The following is a 27,735-nucleotide window of genomic DNA, read 5'->3' as shown; positions in this document are numbered from 1 at the left end:
GGTGCTCAATGAATGTTGGTTGATGAGTAACACGATCACAATTATAGTCACCATAATAATGACCATTTATGTTTTCAACATTTTATCAACATCTTCAATGTCACATAGTAGGCGCACCCTTTGATAGCTCAGCTGGCGAAGCAGAGAACTACAGAGATAATGTCACATAGTAGGAGCTTATAAATATTTTTGGAAGGAATGAGTGGCATTAGGAATAATCATAAAAGCAGCTGCATTTGTCCTACTCAGAGTGCAAGCCACAATTCCCGTCACTGCGTGAAAGTATTTGCCTAAGTAAATATTTGAGTGAAAGAATAAATTAATTCATAAATATGTATTGTATTAATTATTTAATTAATTGGACAAATATTATTGAACACCCAGGGCTGGGCACTGGGGACACAGTCATGAAAAGGACAAAGTCCCTGCTCTATTGGGGCTGACAAGCGTGTAGGAGTGACAGGAGAAACAAGATGAATGGAGAATTGGATGGATGAATGGATGGATGGTTAGTTGGACGGGTGGATAGATGGATGGATGGATGGATGGATGGATGATAGATGGGTAGGTGGTTGGTCTGGAGTCTCCGCCCATCAGCACTCCAGGGCTCAGAGGGAAAGTGAGGCAGGACAGCTGTCACATCCGAAGCTCCGCCCCTCCCAGCCGTCGCAGCGTTGGCCGACAGCGCCACTCACCTGGTGGCCTCCCCTTTAAGACGGCTCACCTGGGTGCTCACCTGCGAGCGGGCGCTTCCGCAGGAAGAAGGAAGCGGCACCACTGTCGCCTCCCGGCGCTCCCTCCCCACCGCCCAGGTCCGCCGGTCGCCACCATGTCTGCCTCGGCTGTCTTCATCCTCGACGTCAAGGGCAAGGTGAGGCCGGGCGCTGGGCAGCGGGGGACGCACAGGTGAGGCTGCGCGCTCCCGGACCCAGCGGCGGCCCCTCCCCGCGCGCCGCGCGGCCCCAGGGAGCTGCGGGGACGTGGGAGCGCCCCCTCCCCCAACCCCTGGGAGGCCCGCGTCCGTTCCCTCCTCCACTGTTCACCGGCCGCGTGTCCGGGACAGTGAACTCCACCTTTCTGGGCCTCAGTCTCCCTGTCCGTACAAATGGGAATAACAGAGGGGCCCACTCAGGAAGAATTCACGTAACCTTACGCGTGTACACGACCTAACACAGGAGCTCTGTTGCAAACATCAGGCATTCAATCAATTGAAATTATTTCTATCACCACCATCATCCGCTGTGTTAACATTTGGGGAATACTAATTCTGGGGCAGGGGCAGGAGATGCTAATTCCCCTTTGGGGCTGTCTTGTCCCCTTTGACTTGTCATTCAATAGCAATGATAACGGTGGTGATGAGAACAATATTCCTGATGGTAACAGTAGTGAGAGCTACAGGGTGTGAGGACCTGCGGGGTGCCGTCCTGGTTCTAAACACCGGACTAAACAACCTCACCATGTAGGTATTATTGTTAGTGACTGCTTACTGCCTGCCAGGCAGAGCTACGTGAGTTAGGAGAGTCGTGTGGATAGAATCATTTCAATTCTTTCTCTCTTTCATCCTCTCAGTTCTTTTTCTTTTTTTTTTTTTCCTGGAGGGGAAAGGTAATTAGGTAAACAAACCTAATTGTTTACCTAATTGCCTTATTTAAGGTTTTTTTTTTTAAATGGAGGTACTGGGAATTGAACTCAGGCCTCATGCATGCTAAGCACACGCTCTACCACGGAGCTATACACCCGCCCCACTCTCATCATCTCTACCTCACTGATTCGGTGAATTTGAAGCCTTAGGAGGAGGAATCCTGGAGCAAGGGCACCTTGATTCAACTCCCAGCGTCCCCACTTCTTTGGACATGGTTCATAGCTCAGTTTCCCCATCTGTAAAATGAAGATGATGATACCACCTACCTTATGGGGTTGTGGTGACAACTGAACAAATCAGCAAGTATCCAGGCTTTAGTAGAACCCAACCTAGACATCAGCCGGGGCTTGAGTCACTCCAGCTGTTGTTCTCACGTGCCCATTTTCAGAGGAGGAAACTGAGATGCGGAGAGGCAGAGCCTTATCCAAGCCCCTCAGCCAGCAAGTAGGGTCAGAGCCCAGCCCTCTGATGCCCCCAGGGAGAGGGTACCTGGATCCCAGCGTTGACTGGACCTTCTCTGCCCACCCTCAGCCCCTGATCAGCCGCAACTACAAGGGCGATGTGGCCATGAGCGAGATCGAACACTTCATGCCTCTGCTCATGCAGCGGGAGGAGGAGGGCGCCCTCACCCCGCTGCTGAGCCATGGCCGAGTCCACTTCCTGTGGATCAAATACAGCAACCTCTACTGTATCCAGCCACAGGCGGGTCCCTGGGGGCCTGGGGTGGTGGCCCAGAGGTGGCAGGGTGGGAGAGGAAGTGCACAGCACATCAGTGGCGCAGGCTGGAAGGTGAAGGTGGATAGGGTGGGGGTTCCAGTTCTGTGCTCCATTCAAACCCTCCAAAATGACACCCTTTCCTTGACTTGCTGCCCACAGTGGTGGCCACCACACTGAAGAATGCCAACGCCTCCCTCGTGTACTCCTTCCTCTACAAGACAGTGGAGGTAGGTCCTGGCCTTCCACTGGCCAGCTGGTCTGTCTACCTGTCTTGCCCGCCTCTTTCAGTATCCATCTCTCCTAGGAAGCTTTTCATGATCTCCCTGGGGGTGCCCCCAGTCAAACCCCCATCACTCCATGCTCTCTTTGGCTGCTGTGGGATCATCTCTCCCTAGAGGGCAGAGACCAAGGAGGTCTCCAAGGGGGTGTACTGCTCAAATCTGAACTGGAGGGAACTGAGTTCCAAACCCAGCTCCCTCCCGGCCTGGCTATATGACCTTGGACGAGTCATTTCTCTCTGTGCCTCTAAACTAGGGGTTACAATATGTCCTGCCTCAGGGCTGTTGTACAAATTAATGAGATCCATGCCTCTGAAGTGCCTAAAACAGTGCTCAGCATACAGTAAGTGCTCAATAAAGATTGAGTATTATTATTAACATTATGACTAATGTCACATTGCACAATCAAATAGTGATTGGGTGCTTAGTATAGGCCATCCTTGATGACTGAGAAAGTGCTCAGTAAATACTTTTCAACAAACAAGAGATCTGTATTTGATTTGTCTCCTCTGCACCAGGCAGAGGAGGGACCCAGTGGTGCATGAGACAGGCATGCTCCCTGCCTGTGCTGAGGAGTTAAAGGGCATGAAGGAGATTCATTGTGACAACCAGTGACTGGGTACTAGTCTCACTGTGATACTCACAGGGGTTGAGGGATAGCGGTGGCTTCACTGAGGAGGTAACATTGGAGCTGAGGACTGTAACAAGGAGCCTGCTATGAGGAGAGGGTCCTAGGCAGAGGGGATAGCATGTGCAAAAGCCCTGAGGTGGGAATAGAAAGAAGGCCAGAGAGGCCAGAGCAGATGTTCGATGGCTGACAGGTTCTCTGCTGTGGTCATGTGTACTAAGTCTCAGGGGCTCTTATCTTGGGTTCCCTCAAGCCCCAAGGGCCCCTGGATATAATTCAGGAAGTCCATGAACTTAGACATCTTTCTGTTTACTAGTTTTCTTTTGCCATCCTGTGTATTTTATTTTTTTGCTTTTACAGGCCTTATTCTAAGGTGGGTCCATTAACATCACTAGATACACAGGGAGCCATAGTCCATAAAACAAAAAACAAAAACATTCTGAGCCCTTCCAATCCCTCCTCCAGGAAGTCTTCCTGGACCTCCCTGCCTCTGGGCTCCTACTTTGCTTGTATTTTTCTCATTATTGCACCCAACATGTTGGATGATATTATTCTCACTACCAGTCCATTTACCCCACAAGACTGTACCATGAGGGCAGAGACCCTGTTGGCAGTGCCATTATTGTCCTGGCACTGGTATACAGTGGGCACTCAATAGTTACTTGTTGGATGGCTGGATCAGTGGGGACCCAGCCTTGGCCTGGGCTACACCAGCCACATCTCCATGGGTGTCGGTCTCCCCACGCCCCCAGGTATTCTCTGAATACTTCAAGGAGCTGGAGGAGGAGAGCATCCGAGACAACTTCGTCATCATCTACGAGCTGCTGGATGAGCTCATGGACTTCGGCTTCCCGCAGACCACCGACAGCAAGATCCTGCAGGAGTGAGTGGGCCTTGGGTTCAGCCACAGAGTGGGCCACGGGTGGAAGTTGGAGAGGGCCGGTGAGTGTCCCTGGGCCCACCTGCTTGTTCCCCTGCCCTCCTGCCAGGTACATCACGCAGCAGGGCAACAAACTGGAGACGGGCAAGTCGCGGGTGCCACCCACCGTCACCAATGCTGTGTCCTGGCGCTCTGAGGGCATCAAGTACAAGAAGAACGAGGTCTTCATTGATGTCATAGAGTCGGTCAATCTGCTGGTGAGCCTTCACACCTCCGCCCCAGCCCCACCACGGTCTGGGGGCAAGAGAGGGGACCCTATGCCTGTTGACCCCTCCATGTGTGCATCCTCAGGTCAATGCCAATGGCAGTGTCCTGCTGAGCGAGATCGTGGGCACCATCAAGCTCAAGGTGTTTCTGTCGGGAATGCCCGAGCTGCGGCTGGGCCTCAACGACCGCGTGCTCTTCGAGCTCACTGGCCGTAAGCTTATAGAAGAGGGCCCACAGGGGACCCCTCTCGCCCCATCTGGGGACCCACAGAATCGCAGTCAGTTCTGAAATAGCACTTGCGCGCCCTCTGCTGGGTATGATCAGTACTGCAACTGCTGGTTCCCTGGCAAACAACGCTGCTTCATTGAGAGCCAGGCCCAGGGACACCATAGTGAAACAATCAAACAAACAAACAAAACAGAACAAACCCCTCCCTCATGGAGCTGACATTTCACTTGGAGGAGGAGACAGAATAGCATTATACGTAACAATTATGTGTATGGCAGCAAGAGCCAGATTCCCTGAATTGGCATCCTAGCTTTGCCCCTGGCCAGCTGGGTGACCCTGGGAAAGTTACTCAGCCACTCTGGACCTCAGTTTCCTCATCTGTAAAGTGGGGGTGATAGTAACAGTAGACAGGAAAGGTAGGGGTAGGGACTCTGCCCCGGGCTTCAGGGTCACTCTGCTAACTCGGCTCTGAGTTTCAGGGAGCAAGAACAAGTCCGTGGAACTGGAGGATGTGAAATTCCACCAGTGTGTGCGGCTCTCCCGCTTCGACAACGACCGAACAATCTCCTTCATCCCACCTGACGGTGACTTTGAGCTCATGTCCTACCGCCTCAGCACCCAGGTGAGGCAGGGTCAACCCCATAGCAAGGGGCAAGAGGTGACCCCAGAGCCTCGGAGAAACTCCCTCTTCTGTCTATAGGTCAAGCCACTGATCTGGATTGAATCTGTCATTGAGAAATTCTCCCACAGCCGCGTGGAGATCATGGTCAAGGTGGGCCCTGGGGAATAACTACTCTCAATGCTTAGTCTGCCCCTTCCATCACTGCCAACAATCTAACCTCATCTCCCACCTCCCTACTTCCTTCCAGCCACGCTGGTTTCCTGGCTGGTTCTGAGACATGTCAGACATGGTCCCTGGCTGTCCTCTCTCCCTGGATCACTCTGCCCCCAGCCACCCAGATATCCACATGGGGCTCCTTCCTTCACCTCCTTCAGTTATTTGCTTAAATGTCACCTCCTCAGAGGAGCCTTCCCTGATTTCCTCACCTCTCTTCTTTGTTCTATTTTTTCCTTATCATTTACCATCATCTGACACATGATGTGTTTTACTTACTTACTTTCATATACATATACAAACCGCATAGTGTATTTATATGATTTAAAGATTAATAATAAGCCATCCAGCTTATCTGACCATGCTTGGCTTGGCCAGAGCCTCTGAACCCCCACTTGTCTCTCCCTCATTTACACTCCTCCCTTACCCACAGGCAATTGCTGTCTTGAATTTCACATAAATTATTGCTTCGCTTTTCTTTGTAATTTTGCCACCCGTATTTGTAACCATAAATATTTCATTCTGCCGGTTTCTGACCTTCATATCTACGGATTCGGGCTGTATGACTTTTTGTGTAACTTGCTTTGCACATGTGATGCTAATTTTTAAGAGGAATCTCAGGAGCCATAGCTTAGAGCATCCATTTCTGTGGCTGTAGAATATTCTACCATGAGAATCTTTCATCCCTTCTCTTTCTCTCTCTCTCTTTTTTTATTGCATTTTTTTTTTATTGAAGTATAGTCAATTTACAATGTTGTGTCAATTTCTGGTGCACAGCATAATGTTTCAGTCATACATACACAGACATATATATGTTTTCATATTCTTTTCCATTATAGGTTACTACAAGATATTGAATATAGTTCCATGTGTTCCATCCTTTCCCTTGCCTGGGTTGTTTTCAGTTCTTGGCTATTTGGGGTCACATGGCCATGAACAGCTTTGTGCACATCTCCCAGTTCCCCCATTAAGAGCTTCTCCAGACCATATAGTTAGTTCTCTTTTACAGGTGGGGATTCTGAGGCCCAGATGGATGGAGATGTCACTCATCTGCCTGCTCAAATGAGGGGTCCTTTTGAAGCAGGCAAAGGCGTTTCTCATGGGTGTGGACCCCAGATCTGCCACTTGTAGGCTGTGTGTCTCCAGGCAAATGCCTTAACTTCTCTGTGCCTTTGTTCCATCATCTGAAAATGGGAAGGATTATGATCCCCACTTCAGGCTGTGGAGGCTTTTGATGAGATGGTGCATGGAAAGAGCTTGGTGAACATTTGCATGAGTGAATTCTGTGTGTCCTGTGCTCTCTCCACTGACAGGCCAAGGGGCAATTTAAGAAGCAGTCGGTGGCCAACAGTGTGGAGATATCTGTGCCTGTACCCAGTGACGCTGACTCCCCACGCTTCAAGACCAGCGTGGGCAGTGCCAAGTATGTGCCGGAAAAGAATGTTGTTATTTGGAGTATCAAGTCTTTCCCGGTGAGCACTGGGGATGGCCGGGGATTGGGGGACCTGCCCCTGTGGCTTGAGGGCAAGGCAGAGAATAAATTGGAGAACCACGTTCACAGGCACATGGCTAGCCTTTGATGGGTGATAGAGGTGGAAACCAGGCCAGCATGGTGGTTAAACTCTCCATGACCCAGGTCTTGAGGAGACCAGCCCTGGGTTCAGATTCCTCTCCCTTGTCTCTGTGAGCTAGACAGCCTTGGGACACCCACTTCCCCTCATGCAGCCTTGGTTGCTCATCTGTGAAATGGGCAGGATCCTGTTCGCCATGTCTTGGGCTGCTAGAGGATCTGGTCTGTCCCTGGGATCTGGGGTGGGGGAGTTCATAGGGGTCTGGAAAATGGGGGACGATCATTAGAAGGCCCCTGATCAGGCTTTGCAGTCAGAGGCTTTGGCAGTGAGTCTTGGCCAGGAGCCTTTACTTTCTTGTCTGTGAAATGGGCTGAGAGCAGAGCCAGCCCTGGGGGGTGTTGTGAATATGGTCTGGGGTATATAGGGTCCCCTCAGTGTGTCTGATACCCCCATGTGTCCTCAGGGGGGCAAGGAGTACCTGATGCGAGCCCATTTTGGCCTCCCCAGCGTGGAGAAGGAGGAGGTAGAGGGCCGGCCCCCCATTGGGGTCAAGTTTGAGATTCCCTATTTCACTGTCTCCGGGATCCAGGTGAGAGAAGTGGGAAGGGTGACCCCTCTCCTTGACCTCAGTGTGTTCCCCTCTCTCTCATCTCTTGGCTGGGATCACTTCCGTTCCCTGGGCTGGGTCATCTCTCCTTTGCAATCATCCTTACCTTTTCCTGGAATAATGTTGATTTTTCTGCTCTCAGCCTGGGTCCCCTCTCCCTTCACCTCTCACTATGCCCTGTGCCCAAACTATGTTGTGTCTATTCCCTTATACAGTGGCATCTCTCCCACTGTCCTGGACCACCTCCCCCCAACCCCCCACCATGGCCCTTACCACATCTCTGCCCTGAGCCATGTTACTTCATTACTCCCAGCTGTGCCATCTTATTCTCCCAAGTCATGGTACATGTATTCCCCTGGCCCCAGCCAGCTCTCTCCCCCTAGCCTGGGCCACCTCCTTTCATCCCCTTCCAGGTCCGATACATGAAGATCATCGAGAAGAGTGGTTACCAGGCCCTGCCGTGGGTCCGCTATATCACTCAGAGTGGTGGTAAGGCAGCCTGGCTCCCTGGAACAATGGGGGCAAAAAGATGAGAGGGGTGGCCCTGGGGCTTTGATACATCCTGTCTCAGAGGGCTCCAAGACTCATCAGACCTTGCCCCAGGCCTAATCCATCTTTGTCTGTATGCCACCCTGGGCCTCAGTTTCCTTATCTTTAAAATGGGGACAGTTGCCAGTTCCAGGGTAGCAGTGGTGGGTTTGGATGAAGGGCTGAACATATAGCCCCCTCCGTCTACTGCCTGGAAACAGGCTTGTTGCTATGGTTACAGTCCCTGTGTTTGACTCCATCCTTCCCCTTGCTACGTACTTGTGGGGTTGATGATGAGCCCTGGGGAAGGGGATGGATTTGGGGGAGGCACTGCCCTTCTGTCTCCCCAGTTCTGAGATTGTCCCTGCTCCTTGTTTCCCTGCAGATTATCAACTTCGTACCAGCTAGAAGGAAGAAGAGGTGAACCCGGGCTGTCCTCTCCCCAGGTCTCCACTGCAGACTCTAGAGAGGGATGGAAGATGGGGGGTGTGTGTGAGGGTAGACCCTGAGTTAGCAGTGTCTTGCTGCCTGAGTTTTTCCTTTACCCATAGGCTGGGAAGAATGTTTTCCAGGCTCCTGCTCTTCCCCTCCTCCTCCGATTTTATATGAAGAAATAGAAGAGGGGCTTGAAGTCCCCCTCATGAGTGCCTTCGTGCAGTGACCTGCCTTAGGAGGTGTGGAGGGGGTCCCTCCTCCTCCACAGCTGCTGAGCCAAGAGGCCCCGCTGGCCCATTCTGTTTTAGGATGGCATTAAAAAGATTAATCTTGCTGCTGTGTATGTGCTTTTTGGCTGGGGACTGGGGATGCCAGGGATGTCCCTAAAGTGCTGGGATAAGAGAGGGCAATGCATATTCGTTTCTCAGCCCTGGTCATCCCTCCTCTGGGCCCTCGCAGTTGCCTCCGCCTTTGTCCCCCTGGCTCCGGGCTTTCCTCCCCAACGACAGCTAGTTCCACTTATGGCCGCCAGGGGGCGCCTGTTAACGCCTAAGACCATGGCTTTTCTGCTCTGAACCCTCCCAGGGTTCCATTCTTTATAAAAAAAGTGAAAGTCTAGTGCTCACCGCAGCCCACAAGCCTGATCTGCATTACCCCTTCTCGCCTCACCTATCGGCTCTCACCTCCCTCCTCTCCCTCTGTACCTCACTCTTCCTGGATTTATCAGACACTCTCTGGATTTACCAGGCACGCTCCCACCTCAGGGCCTTTGCATCTGTAGCGCCTCCACCTGGCATGCTTTCCCCCAGATATCCACATTGCTCCATCCCTCGCTTTCAGGTCTCAAATGAAATGTCACCTCCTCAGGGTGGCCCTCCCTGACCTCTCTATTTCAGCGGCCTTCCTTTCCCAAGAGACTATCACTTATCCCGTTTTATGAGCTCCTTAGTGTATACCACTCTGAAGATACTTAATTATCTTCTCTAGCCCTAAACGGTCGGCGTCTTGCAGCAAGAGGCACCCTGCTTGCTCTCCACGTGAGCGCCTAGTACACAGAAGGTACTCCGGAATTGTTTGAAGTCCTCTGTTAAGAGCCGCCTCCGACCGCTACCTTCACCTCCCAGGCTCACCCATGTGGCAGCTGCAGCGTGGAACTTTCCTCCACGCCCTTGCACTTGCTGTGCCAGGGCTGGCTCAATCTGAGCCAGAACGTGATTCCTTCCGCACCCACCCCATTTCCACATTTTATTTTCTTCACGGTGCTTAACGCTATCTAAAATTATTTAGTTGTGCGCTCCAGTGCCGGGAACCGTTCCTGCACACAAAGATCGAATGAAACAAAGCGCTCAGCGAATAGTAAGAGTTAATAAATGCCTATCCCACGCCCGAACAGTAGAACCCCGAACTGGGCGTCCTCAGCCCTGCCTCCCTCTCCCCCAGCGGTGCCGAGGTGCCGGAGCAGCCCGCGCTACACTGCCCCTGCCCTTTATCCCCCGAGTCGGTTAAAACGGCCCTCTTTCCCGCCCGCCCGGCGCGTTTGAAAAACCGAAAACCCCGCCATTGCCGGCGGTCCACCGGTCGCCGCTGTTAGTCCAATCAGCAACGGCCCCGCCCACTCCAGGGCGCAAAGCCTCCCTGGCGACGAGTGGCCATTGGCTGCGCTGGCCTCGTGGGCGCGGCACTACAAGGTCGCGAGCCGGGCAACGCGGCGGGGCTACAACGTAGCGAGTTCGTAAGAAAACAAATCCGTAGCGTTAGGGGGCGGGGCCTCGAGAGCGCTGGCTCCGCCCTCTGGCGGACTGCTTGGCTGCGGCGACTGAGTCTGCTCAGAATAGACCCCGCCCGTCGAGGAGGAGGGAGGGTGAGTTGAGGGGAGACCCGGCCCATAAGGGGCGGGCGCCGGGCAGGGCCCTGCGGGTGGTGGAGGGTAGGGCCCGACTCCCAGCCCCTGGCTACCCACCGGCTGACAGGGGGAGGAGCCACCCGGGAGGGCGGGGGTCGCGCCGGAGCCCGGGACTGGGGAGTCGGACCGGGAGCCTCGCGCAGGCCGGGGACGCCACGAGAGGGCTGTTCGGGCCACCGCTGGCAGTCTCCCCAGCACTGACCGCGCCGGGGTGGGGCGGGGGGCTTCACAGGTCACCAGTGTCGACATGCTGCTGGAGGAGGTCCGCGCCGGCGACCGGCTTAGTGGGGCCGCGGCCCGAGGCGACGTGCTGGAGGTGCGCCGCCTTCTGCACCGCGAGCTGGTGCACCCCGACGCCCTGAACCGCTTTGGCAAGACTGCGCTGCAGGTGAGGCCCGGCAGGCCAGTAGCGAGGGCAAGGCGAGGAGCGGGACAGGGACTGGGACCTCAAACCCCTTCCCTCTCGTCTCCCGTCCAGGGTGGTGGCCGATTGGGGTCTATTCCTCCATCTCCGGGCTGACGTTCCTCCCTGATGTCCCCTTTCTTAGGTGGGTGGTTGGATGGGTTTAAGTTGGGGGAGGGGAGGGCTTTCCACCTTTGGAGGATTCCTTGTTCTCTGATTTCGGAGGATTCAGTTTCCCTGGAGAAGCTCTTATTCCGTAGGTGAGGGTTCAGCTTCTTTGGATCCCAGTTTCATGGGGACGGCTCTGGTTTCTTGGAGCTTCCATTGACGGATCCAACCCTGGAAGGAAGGATTCATGTTTCCAGGGCCCATTTTCTGGGGGTTCTCTGAGAGATATAGTTTCTTGAGGATGAATCTCCATTCCAAGGGGATTTTCAGATTGCTATATCATGGAAGGTCCCAATTAGAGAATAGTTACAGATTGAATGGGCATCTTTATTGCCTTGGGAGTATTTACAACAGGGGAACCACATTTCTTGAGGGGGTCAGGTACTCTGGGGAGCATCTACATTATATGGGAGGAGGAATTTCCTTGGAGAAGGGGTTTCAAATTCCCTACGCATCTCCTTTCCCTTGAGGGGGCTGTTTTCATTCTCTGCGGTCTATTTCCTGGTGGGGGTTTCATATTTCCTGATGATTTCCCGTATGTGGAAAGTGGTATCTCCTGGTTCCTTGGGGGGAGGGTCTTAGATTTCTTGACAATTTCCTTTGGTGTTATTCCCTAGGGAGGTGTATTGTCCTTAGGGGTAACCAATTTTTTGAGTGTCCCTATTCCCAGGAGACCTTGTTCTCTGGTGTCTCAACAGCTGCCTGGGAGTTTATGTTCCCTGGGGTTTCTCATTCTCTAGAGGACCTCATCTCTGGCATTCTCTACTCTTGAATGACCCCTCTTTCCAATCACCCCTTTTCCTGGGCCTCCACTTTTGAGAACCCCCTGACACTCTGCCCTCAAACAGGTCATGATGTTTGGCAGCCCCACCATCGCGCTGGAGCTCCTGAAGCAAGGTGCCAGCCCCAATGTCCAGGATGCCTCCGGCACCACTCCAGCCCATGATGCAGCCCGCACTGGATTTCTTGACACCCTGAAAGTGTTGGTAGATCATGGAGCTGATGTCAACGTACCTGATGGCACCGGGGCACTCCCCATCCACCTGGCAGTGCGAGAGGGCCACACAGCTGTGGTCAGTTTCCTGGCTGCTGAGTCAGATCTCCATCACAGGGATGCCAGGGGACTCACACCCCTGGAGCTGGCTCGGGGGAGAGGTGCTCAGGATCTCATGGACATACTGCAGGGGCACCCAGTGGCACCGCTGTGACCTGGGGCCACCCACTCCAGCCACAGGACCCAGCTGGGTTCTGTGTCAGAAGAGGAGGAAAGAAACACTTTCTCCCCTTGCTCCTCCTGTGTACTGCCGAAGGGCACCAGTTTGTGGCTTGTTGGTGTTGATTTCTGGGGTGTGTGTGTTTGAGGTGCATTTCTCATTTGTTTTTCTCACCCCTTTTGGTGTGTTGGGCAGAAGAGGGCTCCGGCAGGCAACAGCCACCTAAACGGTTCAGTTTCCTCCACGCCCCAGACTGCTGGGGCTATAGACGAGTCCCAAGGGCAGAGTGTTTAAAGCCCCAGCCCCAGAGTGAGGTCATCACTTCCAAGGCTCCTGGAACTTGTCGACCTTGGCTGGCTGTACCCAGAGAGAGACCTCAACTGTACACACTGCTTTCGGGCATGGGGGAGGGGGGAATGTTCCAAATCAATAAAAGGGTAGTATGAGTTCATTCATATTTTGTTGAAAGCTTGTTTTCCAATCCCTTGTACAGCGTTAAAAAAAAGATTCTATTTATTAAGCTTTATGGAAAAAATTGTTGTGTGTGATAATTTAATGTTTTTACCCATTAAATTAAGACTTGTGCATGATCACAGCGCCCGTAGCTTCTGATTTTTGTGGCTGCGATGGAGAGTCTAGAGTCCAGGATGTTTGTTGGGGTGGGCACCGGGGTCGAAGATCGTGGATATTTTGGGGGAGGGGAGTGGTAATTCCCAGGGCGCCAGGGATGAGTGAGCTGGGTGGGGCAGCGGTTTACGCTGTCGGAACGGAAGGGAGGCAGGAAACCGCGAGTGGAGAAAGGGCCCCCAGATGTCAGCTGGGTGCCGGGAGCCCCGGGGGTGGGGGAGTGGGGTGGGCGGTGGCTGCAGCCTTCCCCGCAGAGGCGTGGCCCATGGGCGGGGACTTGGTTCACAGGGCTAGAGATCCCGGAAGGACCGAGGGCGGGGTTAGGCGCGGCCCATAAGGCTCCGCCCCATTTAAAGCAAGCGGTCAGCAGGGCCGTGAGCAGCCCCGCCTCCTTAGGGGCTCTCTCCACACGCGTGCGCAGTGGGCTGCAGAGCCGCCATGCCTGAGCCGCGCGGGTCTTCACCCCTGCGAGTGAACGCAGCGTTTGCCGCGCGGTACGGCCGCTACCGGGAGCGCGAGGAGCTGCAGCGGCGTGAGTGCGGGGCGCATGCGCGCGGGGCACCGGCGCGTGCAGGGCAGTCAGGAAGTGGGGGTTGATCTGGTCCCCCAGGCTGACCTAGGGGAGTCCCATCTATGCCCCACAGTGAAAGATCGCTACGGGGACCGGGACAGCGGCGGCGACTCCAGTTCCGAGTCTGACTCCAGCGAGGAGCGGGTGGTGAGCTTCCCTGCTCCCATCCTGGACCTGCGGGAGGCGACCAAGCCCCCCATCGCAGTCCAGACCTATAGTGGGCGGCTAACCCCCAACCCCATCGCGCCCCACGGGAGCGTCCAACTCCCGTCCCCCATTCTCATGAGGGACAGACACAGCGCCCTCCCCATCCCCAGGGGGTGGCCAAATCCTTCCTACTTCTCCTTCCCCACCTCAGTTCTATCTGCCCATTTTGATCTGTCTGGTGCGAATCCTTTGTTCACCTTTTCATCCCTGAGAGTCTAACCATTTCTCAGTGCCCGACTCTCCCCAAAGTGGGGCTTCTCTCTACCACATGGGACACTCAGCTTCTCCCCACATCAGCCCTGATCTTCCCCGCCAGGAAGTTACCCTCCCCTTGCCTTCTACCTTCCTCTGTCTCATATCCTGTACTTATGTGGCCCACCCCCAAGAGGGCCCCTCCCCCTCCACCTGTTTGACCTCCCCTCCCACTCAGACCCAGCCACCCACCTGCCTCTACTCAGCCGGATTCCCCCTGCTTCCTCCTAAAGACTACCCCTCCCTCCACCCTAATTCCCACTCCTGGTCAGCCCACCTGCCCCTGTTCCTTACTGCTCCATCACAGCTCCTTTCTGAAGTCTGTCCCCACTCTTTTCCTGCTCTAGGAATTTGACCCCCAGCAGGAGCGTGACTTTTACAGGACTCTCTCCTTGTTGAAGAAGAAGGATCCCCGCATTTATCAGAAAGATGCCACCTTCTATCAGAGAAAAGGTCTGGGGCTGCTCTTCCTGGGGCCCAGGTGCCTCCTTGTCTTATAGGCTGTTGTGACTATTTAATGAATATTTATGAGTCAAAACTGGTTAGCAGAGTATCGTAGGTTATTACATGTGGTCATTAATAAGGGCTGTGTGCTGAGCACTGTTCTGACTTACTAAATGGTTACTGGCAGGAACTACCAGCGAGTAGCAAGTGTGATACCTGTTTCATAGCTGGGATCTGGTGGCTCAGGGATTTGAAACTTCGGTCTGACTCTGGCCCAGCCCAGCCCAGTGTTGTTCTCTGCCTGGGGATGGAAGTGGGGTGTGGGTGTGAGTGTTGGCTGATGTCTTCTGGTGGCCCCACAGCATCGTCCTCGGAGAGCGAGGAGGAGCTGGCAGCTGAGGAGAAACCAAAGAAGGTGCAGCCCATGTACCTGAAGGACTATGAGAGGAAGGTTATCTTGGAGAAAGAAGGGTGAGGAGAGAGCCTGGGTGACCCCTCCCCGCCCCTGCCTTCCCAGGGCAGGGGGACACATGGGGGACTTAGGGGCAGGGATGGGAAGGAGCCTTGGTGACCCACCTGAACCCCATCAGCCCCCTCCAGCTGTGGCTCCTAACAGCTCCCCACCCCATGGGGACCAACTGGCCATGGGGAGTCTGTTCTGAAGCCCTCATCCTTCCTTTCACAGCAAATATGTCGACGAGGAGAATTCCGATGGGGAGACCTCCAATCAGAGACTCCAGGTGGGTGGGGTGGAGGTTGGGTTGGGGTGGAGGGGCCCAGCACTGGGCCTGAGGCCCACGTCACTCTCTCTGCAGCAGATCTCGTCGAAAAGTTATGTGGAAGAACAGAAACAGCTGAAGGAAAGGTGAGCCCAGGCCGGCTGAGTGGCCAAATGGAAAGGAGTTGAGGCCCAGAAGTTGGATGGGCTGGGGTTCCAGTCCAGCTCAGTCACTTCATGGCTGTGTGCTCCTGGGCACGTCACTTGCCCTCTCTGTGCCTCAGTTTCTGCATCTGTTAAATAGAGTTGATCATGGCCTCTATGGCGCAGCACCACTTGGGGCTTGTCAGGAAGAGCTCAGGACTTAGTCACCAGGGTTCATCTTGGGGCAGCGGGCAGGGCCAGCTTGCCTGTCCTGAGGCTGGTTCTCTTGCGTGGGCAGCTTCCGGGAGTTCGTGGAGGATAGTGAGGATGAGGACAGCGCTGGGGAAGGTGGCTCTGGATTGCTGCAGAAACGAGCTAAAAGCAGAGAGGAGAAGGTGGGTACTGGGGCCTAGCTGGCGGGGGGCTGGTGGTGGAGACAGGGTACTGGGGTCCCTGCAGACCCTCAGCGCTGGCCTTTCCCCAGGCCCAGGAGGATGCCGACTATGTCGAATGGCTGAAGGGGCAGAAGGAAATTGAGAACCCTGACACCCTGAAAGAACTGGTGAGTTCCCACACAGTGTCGCTGAACTACCACCCTGCCTGGTCCACCTCCATCTGACCTTTTCATGGAAACAGGCCCTTGAGAAGGTAGCCAGGAGCAGGTGCTCTGAAGACGGGGTGGGCCCCTTTCTGACCCTCAGCTTCTACATCTATGAAATGCGGGTTATCCTACCTACTGTACGGGGTGGCTGTGGAGTTGCAGTCACTTAAATCTACTTGGTGCCTACATCTGCCCTCCTCCCCTGTCCCCGAGTTCCTGACCAGGGTCCCTTCCCCTTCTCAACCCTAGACTCACCTCAAGGAATACTGGAACAACCCAGAGCTGGATGAGGGGGAGCGCTTCCTTCGGGATTACATCCTTAACAAACGCTACAAGGAGGATGGAGAGGAGGAGGAGGAGGAAGAGGAGGAGGAGGAGGAGGAAGGGTGAGTAGCCAGGCCCCCCAGGGGCCTGGAGCCAACGCTGGCCAGAATGGAAAAGACCCTGGGTGTTTACTTGTTCACACAGTGGCAGCAGAGTTAGCCTTTCGTGAGGAAGAGCCACAGAGGGTGGGCTCTGGAGCCAGGTGGCCCTGCCAATGGATTTCCATACCTCAGTTTCCCCATCTGTAAAATGGGGGGGGGGGAGTGGTAGCCCTCACCAGACGGTTCTGGTGAGGATTGAGTGAGTTAGTGTGCTGGTGCACAGGAGTGCAGGGGCTCAGCTGACCCCCAGCCCATCCTCAGGGTCCCCGGTCCCCGGGTCCAGCTGGTCGTGGAAGACTCCTCGGACGAGGGGGAGCTGTTTCTGAAGAAACAGGAGGACTTTGAGCACAAGTACAACTTTCGCTTCGAAGAGCCGGACTCTGCCTTGGTGGGTGGCCCAGGGCAGGGCTGGGGCTGGGGAGGACCAGGCTGGGAGAGCCTGGAATCATCTCTGCTGCCCACAGGTCAAGACCTACCCCCGGAGCATTGCATCCTCTGTGCGCCGGAAGGACGATCGCAGAAAGGAGAGGAGGGAGGAGACGCGGGAGCGAAAGAGGAGGGTGCGTGTGGAGCGGCGTGGGTGGGGTTGGGGGCTGACTGGCTTGCAGGGAGAGCCCACACCCTCCCTTTACCCTGGCCTGCTGCCCCCAGGAAAAGGCGAAGAAGCAGGAGGAGCTCAAGCAACTGAAGAACCTGAAGAGGAAGGAGATTCTGGCCAAGCTGGAGAAGCTGCGGCAGGTCACGGGCAACGAGACACTGGGCTTTGAGGAGCGGGACCTCGAGGATGACTTCGACCCTGTGCAGCATGACCAGCTCATGCAGGTGCGACCCCCAGACCCCACCCTGGCCAGGCAGCCAGGTGCGTGGCTCAGGAATCAGCAGTCCTTTCACTGCTGTGTGGCCTCAGAGCAGTGACTTGACCTCTCTGAGCTTGTGTTTTTGTCTGTGAAGGCAGCCCAGCTATAGCATCTAGCTCAGGGCTGTTCTACAGATAGCCTGAGAGGTATACTGAACATTAAGTTGGTAAATGCTTAAGGAACAGTGGGGTCGCTGTGTTTCCTTTAAGCCCATTTACTAAGAAGTCAATGTTTATTGTCGTATTTGGGGGAACACAGACAGCATCAGGCCCTGGAAATAGGCAGGGAGGGCTGGATGGGGAAAGCAGTGGGGGCCAGGGGCACTGCAGAGCTGCCCCAGAGTAAACCTGGGGGGTCAGGGTAGGAGACTAAGGATGCGTAGGTGGGCAGGTGGAAACTGGAGTGGGTGGGTGCTATGTGGTCAGAGTTCAGCCTTCACTTTCTAGAAGCTTCTCAATCCTAAGCTTCAGTTTCTCAATAGAATGGAGGTAGTGTCTGTCTCTTGGGGTGCTTGTGAGAAATGCAGTGAGATGCAGACCAGAGTCGGGCACATAGTAGGTGCTTCACAAGTGACACGGTTAGCAGTAACTGCCTTTGCCAGCCAGTAACAAGGGGCAGAGAGCAGGAAGTAGAGGGGCCCGGACACACAGGGTTTCCCCCACATCAGGAGCTGGTCCTGCGGGGGTGCCGGGGAGCCGTGTATGGTGAGGGAGTAAGGCTGTCGGGGGCAGTGGGCCCTGCTGACCCTCCCGGCCCCAACCCTGCAGAAGTACTTCGGGGACGAATATTATGGCACCACGGAGGAGGAAAAGCCGCAATTTGAGGAAGAGGAAGGCCTTGAAGGTGAGGTCACCCGGGGCACTGGGCTGTGGGTGGGGGCACTTGGTCCAACCTGACCCCCTAGCCCATCCCTGCCTGTCTGTCCCCTGGCACCAGATGACTGGAATTGGGACACATGGGCTGGGCCGGAGCAGGGTGGAGCGTGGAGCCAGCAGGAGCTGCACTGCGAGGACCCCGACTTCAATGTAGGTACCACAGGCTGGGGATCGGGGTGGGGGGTGCTCAGAGGGTCCTGAGGACCCTGAGGGCAGGCCTGACCTACATGTTCTGGCAGATGGATGCCGACTATGACCCCAGCCAGCCTCGGAAGAAGCGGCGTGAGGCCCCCGCGATGGGCAAGAAGAAGCGAAAGTCTCCCTTTGCGGCGGCCGTGGGGCAGGAGAAGCCTGTGTTTGACCCCGGTGAGGCCCAGGCGGGCGGCCGTGGGCGGGCAGGGGCTGCGAGGGGCCCGACACACCCTGGCAGCCTGGCTCTCTCTCCCCGCACAGGGGACAAGACGTTCGAGCAGTACCTGGATGAGTATTACCGGCTGGACTATGAGGACATCATCGATGACCTGCCCTGTCGCTTCAAGTACCGCACGGTGGTGCCCTGTGACTTTGGGCTCAGCACCGAGGAGGTGGGAGCCTGGAGCGAGCAAGTGCTGGGACACAGCTTGTTTCTTCGTCTTACAGACAATAGGAATGGTAGTGCTAATGACCGTACTAATAATAGCACCTGCCTCAAAGGATTTCTGTGAGGCTGGGGTTTCAATCAGTGCTTTGCCCACAGCAGGCCCCAGAAATATTACTTCTGTTACTGTATATTGGCAGCAGGGTGGCCATTAAGAGTGGGCACAGGTTCAAACCCTGGCTCAGCTGCTCACCAGCTATGTAACCTTAGACATGTGACTTACGGCTCTGTGCCTTGGTTTCCCCATCTGTAAAATAGGCCTAATTACAGCCCCACCTCGTGGGCCTCATCTGGAATTAGGAAACCCAGTCACTGGCATGGAGACCCCTGCCCTCATGCTGCTGGTGCCATGGTGCATGGGTCAGGGCTCCAGGGCCCAAACCATAATCTGAAATTAGCCACTTCCGTGCCATATGACTAGGGGCAAGTATACCCTCTCTGTACCTTAGTTTCACTATCTGATGCCCCCAACAAAAAACATCAAGCAGCCTCCACAGAGATCAGTTCTTTCTGGCCATGGTGACACGGGTGGTACTAGCATTACCCTGCCTTGACTGATGAGGTGACTAATGCTTAGAGTCAGGGCTCTCCAGGGCTCAGGTGCAGGATCCCACCCTCCCTTTCCTTGCAGATCCTCACTGCTGATGACAAGGAGCTCAACCGGTGGTGCTCCCTGAAGAAGACCTGCATGTACAGGTGATGGGGTGTGGCTGGGCCAGGTGCCCCAGGAGGAGGGGTGGGCCGGCTGGCAGTCAAGCATGGGCACCACCCAGAACACCCAGTGACAGGTGTGTCCGCCTGGCGCCCGCAGGTCGGAGCAGGAGGAGCTGCGGGACAAGAGGGCCTACAGCCAGAAGGCCCAGAACACATGGAAAAAGAGGCAGATCTTCAAATCACTCTGCCCAGAGTGAGTGTTACTGGTTTGGGGGTGGGGTCACCAGGCCCCAGTTTGAGTCATTGTTGCATGACCTTGGGAGAGGGGCTTCCCTTCTCTGATACTTGGGTTCTAATCCTGGCTGGGCCATTGCTGTGTGACCTTGAGCAAGTCACTTTCCCTCTCTGGGCCTATTTCCTCATTTATAAAATAGGGATAAAGATAGTCTATATTTTGTCAGGTTTTTTTGAGGATTAAGTGAATTAATTCAGGTAGAGTGCTTAAAACAGTAAATGCCGGGTAGATATAAGCTCTTCTTATAACATCAGAGGTGACAGCAGCTCACAGAATTGATGTAAAGCTAAAATGAGTTAATTTGTGTAAATAACTGAGCATAGGCTGAGGCTCAACTATCAAAATTATCAGTGACCCAGTCCTGCCTCAGGGTTCAGCAGAAAAATCCCCGTTTTGGCATCAGACCCACTTTTGAGTCCCAGGCAGGCCCCTGAATTGCTGTGTTGCTGCCTCTCTGAGCCTCGCCTTTCCTCATCTGTAAAAATGAGGGATGTGTGTCCTGGAACAGGCCTAATCATGACCAGCCTGGACTGAGCCACCACTTTTCTCCTCCAGGACAGAGATGCCCACGGAAGCCACAGGGAAGCCACAGAGAGACAAAGCCAGCCCACAGGGGCAGCTGCCGGCACCTGATGGGGCCTGCAGGAAGCAGCCCCGGCCTGAGAGCCCCCCGGCACAGGAAGAGGCAGCCCCTGTGACACCCACAGAGAAACCGGCCCCCCGGAGGCAGAGGAGGGGCAAGAAGGCTCGTCTCTTGGGCCCCACAGTAACACTCGGTGGACGTGAGTTCAGCCGCCAGAGACTGCAGGCCTTTGGCCTCAACCCCAAACGGCTGCACTTCCGCCAGCTGGGCCGGCAACGGAGGAAGCAGCTGGGGCCCAAGAGCGGCCCCTGAGCTGAAGGAAGCCTACAGGGGTCCTGGGGCTCCTTTCCTTCACTCAGGCCCCTGGGTGCCCCCACCCGCCTCTTGTTGACACAATAGACTCTCACGTCTAACTTTGGGCAAGGGAGTTTTCCCGTCTTACAGATGTGGAAGCTGAGGCCCACTTAAGCTTCCTGGATGACTTGGAACCTCACCTTGAGACACACCCTGAGCCCCATCCCTCAAATGCTGGGCCTAGCCATAGCCAAGTTCTAGTCAAACGGCTTTATTAGCCCCCAGCGGCCACAGTCCTCCCGCCAACTCCCACCAGCCACTGGCGCTCTGGGACCAGAGAGGGGCTTGGGCGGTCCAGTGCAAACTACAGTACAGAGTCAGGCCCTGAGTGGGTTCCCGGGGGCCCTCCCTCCCTCCCTGCCCTGCGACGAGGGCCCAGCTGGTGGGAGGCAGGTGTGCGGGCTGTTCCTGGCTGAATGGCCCCAGCCCGGAGGTCTCCTGGACTGGTCTCAGCTGCACTTGTCAAGGGGAGTTCAAGCTCCCACACCCAGCATGACATAAATAAAAAAATAAATAGGGTCGCATCTTCTCCCCCACCCCCTCCCCTTTATAAAAACACAAAGTCCTCAGAGCTCGGGCGTTTGGCCTTGAGAAGCCGCCCCGTGCGAGGGAGCCGCAGTGTCGGCTGGGAGGGCTGGGAGCAGAGGTCGTCCAGGCTGTGGTCCTGAGCGTGGCCTTCGACCAGGGTGAACATGGGGTACCGCTCTGTGGCTGAGGAGGAGCTGAGGACCTGGTGGGAGGAGAGAGAGAGCAGCTCAGCCCCAGATGGTGTTACTGATCCCAGTAGGTATAATTAACAGGTATATTTTATCAAGTGCTTGCTGAACTCAACTCCCATCCCTCCAGGGCAGTGATGCTGGCCAGCCAATCAGTGCCTTCCACACCCCCCGGCCAGAGCAATTGGCTCAGTGATGAGTGTGTGGCCCCGTGCAGCCAATGAACAGCAGCCCTGGGGTTTTCTCTATCTGCTGGGAAGCTGGGGCTCCCTTTCCACTGAAAGTGCCCAGAGAGGCTGGTGGCCACTCTTGCTGTCATGAGGGTAAAGCTCTGATAGGACAACAGAGTCAAAGAACAGCATAAGGTCCTGCCACTTGAGCCTCTGGAAGCAGATGTCCCCTTAAAATTTTCATTTCATGCCCTTTTTTGCTCTAATCAGAGCTGGGCTTGTAGCTTGTGGGCAGGATAACAATCTTGACAACATAGCCTGGAAATGGCCTCCCCAGGTCTGCTGGCCTCAAGGCCTTTGTCCCTCCGTCTACCCTAGTCCTGCCCTTTGCCTCCTGGCCTCCAGCATGCATTGCTCACCCTGGTCAGCTCTGAGCAGAGGGTCTCAAACTCCTTCCTATCTCCAGCGTAGAACCCCACGGTACAGCTTGGGTCCATCTTGGTGAAGGCCATCTTGCGGGGTGAGGTGCAATGGAAGGACTGGGGCAGACAGACAAGGGAGGCTCAGGGAGCTCCTACATGTCTCCAACCTCCCCGTCTCCCCTCGGAGCCCAGCTCACCTCGAGGGGGAAGTCAGCCTGGCTGACATCCACAGCAGGCTGGCAGTAGTGAGGGTCCAGGTAGAGCAGGAAGTCATCTGCAGGGGAGGAGGCGTGAGCAGGAGTAGAAAAGGGTAAGGTGGGCTGGGAGGAAGCAGGATGGGGCAGGCCTACCCTGGTAGCCGATGAAGTACAGCGAGTGGCGTGGCTTGCCCCCCATGATGCCCAGGCACAGCTCGGAACGCAGGAGTTCCTGCAGGGAAGAAAGTGGGCAAAGGTGAGGACTCAGCAGGTGCTGTCACGCACTCAGCAAACTCTTAGCAGAGGCCCAGTGTGTACAAACCCAGGCCTGTGCTGGGCTCTGGGGGGCAGCAGTGACCAAGACAGACAAAACCCCGCCCTTATGGAGCTAATGTTCTAATGTGGGAGAACAAGGAACACGATGAATGAGCTACGTCAGAAGGTGGTAACACCCTGGAGAAGAACAAAGGAGGGGAAAAGGCTTTGCAATTTTAAGTAGGGGTCAGGAAAGGCCTCATTGAGAGAAGAGGTTTCAGCAGACAGGGAGTTGAGTACATCTTGGGAAAGAGCACTCTAAGCAGAGGAAACAGCAAGTGCAAAGGCCCTGAGGCTGGTGTCTTCTGAGAACAGTGAGGAGGCCTGTGTGAATGGAGCAGTGTGAAGTGAGGCAGAGAGTGGGGACAGATAAGGTTAAGGAAGAGACAGGGATGTGGTGCATGGTCTTGTGGGAGAGATCTTTGGCCTTTATTCTGAGTGTAAACATACCAGGGTCTTTCCAGCCTTGCTGTTCCCTTTGCCTGAAGCACCCTCTGGCTTCTCATTTGGTTCTGACCGGAGAGGGGCTTTCCTAGGCTGTGCAGCCACCCCCATTTGCCCTTCATTGTGTTAGTTTTGGTTCCTTTAGAGCCTGAGTTATAATGCCACATCTGTCAAATTGGTTGCACATCCACTGTCTGTCATTCCCCCATTAGAATGTCCACTGTCAGAGGGCATGTGTTGTAGCCTGTTCACCTCTGAATCCCCAGCAGCTGGGACAGTTCTTGGCACATAACAGGTATTCCATAACTACTGGACAAACTGATGAAGGAAGCATAAACACGTAACTCAAGATGAAGTGAGGAGGGCTCCTGGGAGGAGGTGCGATGGAATCTGGCTGAACCTACCTTCACACAGGGCACGTACACAGGGTTGAGAGTCTCGCCACCCAGCCGCACGGGCACCAGGATGACCACAGACTTCCACTCAGCTGTGGGGTCTGACCTGGCCACCAGGCGGGCCACATCTGCCTTGTACACTGGAAAGACAGGGCAGCAGGTCACACTCATGCCCGCCCTTCAAGACTCAGAGTGTGGCCCTCCATCCCCAGCGGCCCAGCCTTGCCTGAGCAACCTCTTGGGATGACACTCCTGTCATCGATGGAAAAGGAGGTCTTTCCAGTGCTCTCCCGATCAACTCCCCCAGACAATCCCAGGGCCTCTAGGCAGGTGTGGACATTCCCACTTTATACAGATAGGGCAAGCGAGGCCTGAGATTTTGACAAAGAACATAAAACCAGGAAGAGGTAGAGAGCCTTCCCACAGCCTGGAGAGCCTCTCCAGTCCCAGGCCTGACACTCAGCACCTAGGTTTGCCCAGGTGGAAATGGGAGCATGGAGCAGTCTGCCAGTCAGCCGAATGTCCCCGTGTCCCTCCTCAAGTCCTGTCTGCTGGCCTCCACTCTCCCGCCTTCCCCTTGTGGCCATGTAAGCCCCTTCCTGGCTACCAGAAGAGTAAATTCAACCTTTTCTGGAAACACAGCTGCTGTGGTCTGAATGCTTGTGTCCCTCTCAAATTCACGCACTGAAATCCTAACCCCCAAGGTGATGGAATTGGGCAGTGGGGCCTTTGGGAGGTGATGAGGTCATGAGAGTGGGAACCACATGAATGAAATCACTGCCCTTATAAAAGAAACCCCAGAGAGCTCACCTGCCCTTTCACTACCTGAGGACACAGCAAAATGAACCAGGAAGTGGACAGGCCCCCACTAGACACCGAAACTGCCAGTGCCTTGATCTTGGACTTTCTAGCCTCCAGAATTGTGAAAAATAAATTCTTGTTGCTTACAAGTCACCCAGTCTATGATATTTTTGTTACAGCAGTCCTGACAGACTAAAACAATGGTTCTCTAATCAAACCTTGCCCCAAACTCCTATATTTTTTCATGAAAATGTACAGGTTTTGTAGATTTCCTGATACCAATCCACGGAGGCTCCTATTAAGACCCTTTCTAAACTGATTTGGAGGGTGACAGGGAATAATGACTATCATAGCTAATATTTAGTGAATACTTACTATACGACAAGCACTGTTTTAAGGGTTTTATTGTATTATTGACTCACTTAATTCTCATGACAGCCCTATGAGGCAGAGGAGGCCCAACTTTCATACATGTTAAAATTGTTCACAGAGTAAGAGTGAGTTGAGAGGAACTCCCTGAGAGAGGGGTTCCTTATGTTCTTTACTCTGTTACTCAGGGAGAAGCCTCTGAAGTCTCTCCTGGTTCCAGAGGGAGCGGAGGGGTCCTGAGCACCTCCCAGTGTGGGTCCCTCTGCTGCAGAACTTGTTTTAGCCTCTGAGGAAGGTGGGTCCCAAGAGGCAGCTGAGGTAGTGGCTGGTTCAGGGTGAGAACCCTGTGACCTTGGCTCCCAGCCCCTTACCTGTGCAGTCCTGAGAAACATACACCACCAGGCGGGTGACCTCTGAGCAGCTCTCGACAGCTTTCCTGGGGATGGGAGGAGAGGCCTGAGTTCCTGGGGGTACCCAGTGGCTCCCATGTCTTCAGCAGCGGCCCTCACCTGAGTATGTGTGCCACCAGTGATGGCCCATACCAGTCACCCGCCTTCTTGCCTGAGCTCTGCCCAAGCTCCACCAGCCGGTGTAGGCCGAAGGGGGCCTGGGGATGGTCAGCGAACCAGGACACGATCTGCCGGTGCCGGCGTTCCTGCTCCAGCTCAGGGGCAGCCTGGGCCCAGCGCGGAGGCATCCAGTGGGCAGGCCCACGGTACCGGTTGGGAGAGGCCAACCCTGATGGCTCAGGGGGGCCCAGGCCCGCACCCTGGGACCATGTCCAGTCTGGTAGGGATGGAGTCAATAGTCATACAGTGCCAGTGTGTGTGGGGACACAGTTCCCATTATTCACGATGTACACACGACTGTAACGCTCCAGAGACCCCACATTTAACTACAACTTTCACATTCCTTAAACTTATTTTATAAACAATTCTCACTTCCCCCCAAACTTACTTTATACTCAATTCTAACACGACTTTAAACTCTTAATTGACAAACAGTTCTAATACTGCTGGTCCGTGTGGCTGGTGCTATACTCCTCCTGTGCCCTTCCCCCTTCACCGCTCACCTCTGGGCAGGAAATGCAGCAGCAGGCCCTGGGCCAGCATCATCTGTCCACTTCGTAACATGCATCCCCAGCCACAGTCTGAGGTTAGGCAGCCTCCAGCCAGGGGTGGGAAGTCCCGGCGGTAGGTGAGCCATAGGCGCGACACGAAGTCCCGCTGGAAACGCTGGATGTCACCTACAAGAGGGGCCTTGTCAGGTGCCACCAGGAACACCCCTGGGGGCCTCTTCCAACCCTAGCCACGGGCCACCAGCTCACCCTCGCCCTCAAAGCGGTAGCGGCGGCCGCAGAGGTGGACGCTGGAGATCTTGCTAAAGCTGGTCCGGCTTTTAACTGCCCAACCTGGGGAGACAAGGGGCAGCGCTCAGCAAGATGAAGCACTTGCTTGACAGACAGGCTACATAAGAGTTAGGACGAGGGGGGAAGGTTACGGCAAGAGGGGAGGATATAGCTTAGTGGTAGAGCGCGTGCTAAACATGCAAGAGGTCTTAGGTTCAAATCCCAATACTTCCAATATAAAAATTTTGATTGAAGGTAAATAAATAAACAAATAAACCTAATTACCTCCCTCGCAAAAAAAAAAAATTTTTAATGAAAAAGAGAGATGACAGCGACAGCGCTTCCATTCCCCGATGTGCGAGATGGGGACATCCCGGCCCCTTATCTCAGGGAAAGTTCTGGGGAATCCGCTAGTCCTCTTAGAAGGAGGCGGGGCCCCTAATAACAGCCACATGAGTGTCTGCAATTAATTCAGGATGAATTGAAGTTGTTCTGATGACTGTACCCATTTGACAGAAGGGAAAATTGAGGCACAGGGAAACAAAAAACCTTGCCCAGGGTCACATGGGGAATCGCCTGAGACTTGAAAATACATTCTCCTTTGGACCCGCCAGCCAGCGGCCCGCCCTGGGCAGGGCAGGGGAGGGACCGACCCACAGGTGACTCACAGGAGAACAAACAGTGGAACTTGGCAGGGGCAGGGTCTGGTTCCCCCCTAGACTCCCACCGGCCTCGAGGCCCCCTGCCCGCCTGAACACCTGGCTCGCTCCCACCTCAGAACCCCACCTCCTCACCGTACTTGACGTTGTTCCAGGCGGTCAGGAACTTCGCCTTAAACTTGTCCACTTCGTCGGGCTCCCCGGGGGCGGCCCCGGGCGACGCAAGAGCGGGGCCGCTGGCTCCCGAGGGCCCCAGGCCGTTGGGGTCCGGGGTTCGGGGGCCCCGCGGCCTGCGGCCCTCGGGGCGGCGCGCGTCCTCCGGGCTCCCGCTCCGGTACTGCGCGGCGGCCGGCGACACGGAGTTCATGGGCGCGCCGGGAGGGCGGACCCAGGGCCCGGGGGGCCGCGCGCGAGCGCCCCAGGGGGCCAGGACGCGGCCAGGACGCGGGCGCCCAGGAAGGCGCTAGTGGGCCCCCGGCGCGGCAGCCAGGCCCCCAGACCCGGCGCGGGACGCTGTCACCGCCGCCGCCATTTTAGCGGCCCTGGCCCCGGGAGGGAGGCGGGCGTGACACGGCCGGACTCCCCGCCCCGGCCCGGCCCCCAGCCTGGGTCCCCGGCCGCGGTCTCGGGTGGCCGCGCTAGGGCCTCCGGACGCGGCGCCTCCCCGCGGCGCGCCGTGACCCGCACCCCCACCCGCCTTATCGCATCGCCCAGGCGCTCCCGAGCCCCTCCAGGTCCTTATCGGAGGCCCCAGAGCCGGGAAGCCCCGCCCCGGCCCCGCCCCCGGCCGCGCCCCCTCCGGGGCGCTGGGAACTGACCGCCAGGCGGGGCCCCTGCGCGTTTTGCACCTGCCCGCTTCGGACCGGGGATCAGAGCGCCCCTCTGCGGGCTGCGCACCCAGACCCAGCCTCAGCCTGGGGCGGGGAGGGGGCCGAAACGTGTGTGGTGACACCCACTCCTCCAAACTCCCCCTTCAAGCCACACCTCTATGTGCTTCAGTTTCCCCTTGAGCAAAAACGAGCTCAAATACACGTAATAATATAAATGAAGGGGTAGGAGTATAAGTCAGCGGTAGAGTCCGTGCTTAGCATGCACGAGATGCTGGGTTCAATCCCCAGTACCTTCATTAAAAAAATAATAAATGAACCTAGTTAAAAAATTAAATAAAACTAATTACCACCCCTCCAAAAAAAAGCCAAAAATATTTTTTTAAACATAAACGAATCTTCATAATTTTGCTGAGGGAAAGAAGCCAGACCAAAAAAGAAGAGTATACACTTTCTGGTCTCACTTATTTAAACTCTAGAAAATCCAACCTCATCTTTAGTAATAGAAAGCATATCAGAGGTTA

The 27,735-nt window shown here is 55.3% G+C and overlaps 4 protein-coding genes across 10 annotated transcripts; 3 read left to right on the top strand and 1 right to left on the bottom strand.

Moving 5' to 3' along the window:
- The first annotated feature begins 714 nt into the window (after positions 1-714).
- AP1M2 (adaptor related protein complex 1 subunit mu 2) lies at positions 715-8,949 on the top strand. Of its 4 annotated transcripts, none has more exons than XM_045516188.2 (13): positions 715-871; positions 2,174-2,330; positions 2,519-2,586; positions 4,018-4,148; positions 4,255-4,402; positions 4,497-4,623; positions 5,114-5,262; positions 5,341-5,412; positions 6,789-6,947; positions 7,510-7,635; positions 8,067-8,142; positions 8,567-8,601; positions 8,733-8,949. In XM_045516188.2, exons 1-12 carry the CDS (start codon positions 830-832, stop codon positions 8,587-8,589), a joined length of 1,278 nt encoding a protein of 425 aa, XP_045372144.2. In that variant the 5' UTR covers positions 715-829; the 3' UTR covers positions 8,590-8,601; positions 8,733-8,949. The 4 variants fall into 4 exon arrangements, with proteins under 4 accessions (XP_045372144.2, XP_045372143.2, XP_045372142.2 ...); XM_045516187.2 differs by having other exon boundaries at positions 8,567-8,627; XM_045516186.2 differs by having other exon boundaries at positions 8,567-8,949.
- A 1,389-nt stretch (positions 8,950-10,338) lies between these two features.
- Positions 10,339-12,894, top strand: CDKN2D (cyclin dependent kinase inhibitor 2D). 3 transcript variants are annotated; one of them, XM_074350780.1, is made up of 3 exons: positions 10,339-10,477; positions 10,752-10,907; positions 11,939-12,894. In XM_074350780.1, exons 2-3 carry the CDS (start codon positions 10,767-10,769, stop codon positions 12,296-12,298), a joined length of 501 nt encoding a protein of 166 aa, XP_074206881.1. In that variant the 5' UTR covers positions 10,339-10,477; positions 10,752-10,766; the 3' UTR covers positions 12,299-12,894. The 3 variants fall into 3 exon arrangements, with proteins under 3 accessions (XP_074206881.1, XP_074206882.1, XP_010952552.2); XM_074350781.1 differs by lacking the exon at positions 10,339-10,477 and adding an exon at positions 10,501-10,543; XM_010954250.3 differs by lacking the exon at positions 10,339-10,477 and having other exon boundaries at positions 10,550-10,907.
- A 409-nt stretch (positions 12,895-13,303) lies between these two features.
- On the top strand, positions 13,304-21,077 carry KRI1 (KRI1 homolog). Of its 2 annotated transcripts, none has more exons than XM_010954249.3 (19): positions 13,304-13,463; positions 13,576-13,649; positions 14,309-14,414; positions 14,768-14,876; positions 15,091-15,145; positions 15,224-15,270; positions 15,566-15,662; positions 15,752-15,829; positions 16,118-16,254; positions 16,555-16,681; positions 16,758-16,853; positions 16,945-17,115; positions 17,918-17,993; positions 18,087-18,175; positions 18,265-18,391; positions 18,479-18,609; positions 19,294-19,358; positions 19,474-19,569; positions 20,167-21,077. In XM_010954249.3, exons 1-19 carry the CDS (start codon positions 13,370-13,372, stop codon positions 20,504-20,506), a joined length of 2,115 nt encoding a protein of 704 aa, XP_010952551.1. In that variant the 5' UTR covers positions 13,304-13,369; the 3' UTR covers positions 20,507-21,077. The 2 variants fall into 2 exon arrangements, with proteins under 2 accessions (XP_010952551.1, XP_010952550.1); XM_010954248.3 differs by having other exon boundaries at positions 13,306-13,463; positions 15,221-15,270.
- On the bottom strand, positions 20,740-27,140 carry ATG4D (autophagy related 4D cysteine peptidase). Its single transcript, XM_010954296.3, has 10 exons — positions 26,520-27,140; positions 25,705-25,788; positions 25,450-25,623; positions 24,887-25,163; positions 24,749-24,813; positions 23,217-23,347; positions 22,207-22,285; positions 22,054-22,130; positions 21,854-21,973; positions 20,740-21,278 (listed from the first exon to the last, which is right to left on the bottom strand). The coding sequence occupies exons 1-10, from the start codon at positions 26,749-26,751 to the stop codon at positions 21,096-21,098; spliced, it is 1,422 nt and encodes a 473-aa protein (XP_010952598.2). The 5' UTR covers positions 26,752-27,140; the 3' UTR covers positions 20,740-21,095.
- Positions 27,141-27,735: the final 595 nt, after the last annotated feature.

The sequence above is a fragment of the Camelus bactrianus genome, chromosome 22, assembly GCF_048773025.1.
Source record: "Camelus bactrianus isolate YW-2024 breed Bactrian camel chromosome 22, ASM4877302v1, whole genome shotgun sequence".
NCBI lineage: Eukaryota > Metazoa > Chordata > Mammalia > Artiodactyla > Camelidae > Camelus > Camelus bactrianus.
Note: the sequence above shows the minus strand (reverse complement) of the source record. Positions and strands in the feature narration are given on the sequence as shown.

Coding starts and splice junctions, on each gene's coding strand:
- ATG4D (XM_010954296.3), bottom strand. CDS start 26,751: ATGAACTCCGTGTCGCCGGCCGCCGCGCAGTACCGGAGCGGGAGCCCG. Junction 25,624..25,704: donor CTACCGCTTTGAGGGCGAGG/GTGAGCTGGTGG, acceptor CCCCTCTTGTAG/GTGACATCCAGCGTTTCCAG. Junction 25,164..25,449: donor GCTGCATTTCCTGCCCAGAG/GTGAGCGGTGAA, acceptor CATCCCTACCAG/ACTGGACATGGTCCCAGGGT.
- CDKN2D (XM_074350780.1), top strand. CDS start 10,767: ATGCTGCTGGAGGAGGTCCGCGCCGGCGACCGGCTTAGTGGGGCCGCG. Junction 10,908..11,938: donor TTGGCAAGACTGCGCTGCAG/GTGAGGCCCGGC, acceptor GCCCTCAAACAG/GTCATGATGTTTGGCAGCCC.
- AP1M2 (XM_045516188.2), top strand. CDS start 830: ATGTCTGCCTCGGCTGTCTTCATCCTCGACGTCAAGGGCAAG. Junction 872..2,173: donor TCCTCGACGTCAAGGGCAAG/GTGAGGCCGGGC, acceptor GCCCACCCTCAG/CCCCTGATCAGCCGCAACTA. Junction 5,263..5,340: donor CCTACCGCCTCAGCACCCAG/GTGAGGCAGGGT, acceptor TTCTGTCTATAG/GTCAAGCCACTGATCTGGAT.
- KRI1 (XM_010954248.3), top strand. CDS start 13,370: ATGCCTGAGCCGCGCGGGTCTTCACCCCTGCGAGTGAACGCAGCGTTT. Junction 18,176..18,264: donor GCGAGGACCCCGACTTCAAT/GTAGGTACCACA, acceptor ATGTTCTGGCAG/ATGGATGCCGACTATGACCC. Junction 18,610..19,293: donor TTGGGCTCAGCACCGAGGAG/GTGGGAGCCTGG, acceptor CTTTCCTTGCAG/ATCCTCACTGCTGATGACAA.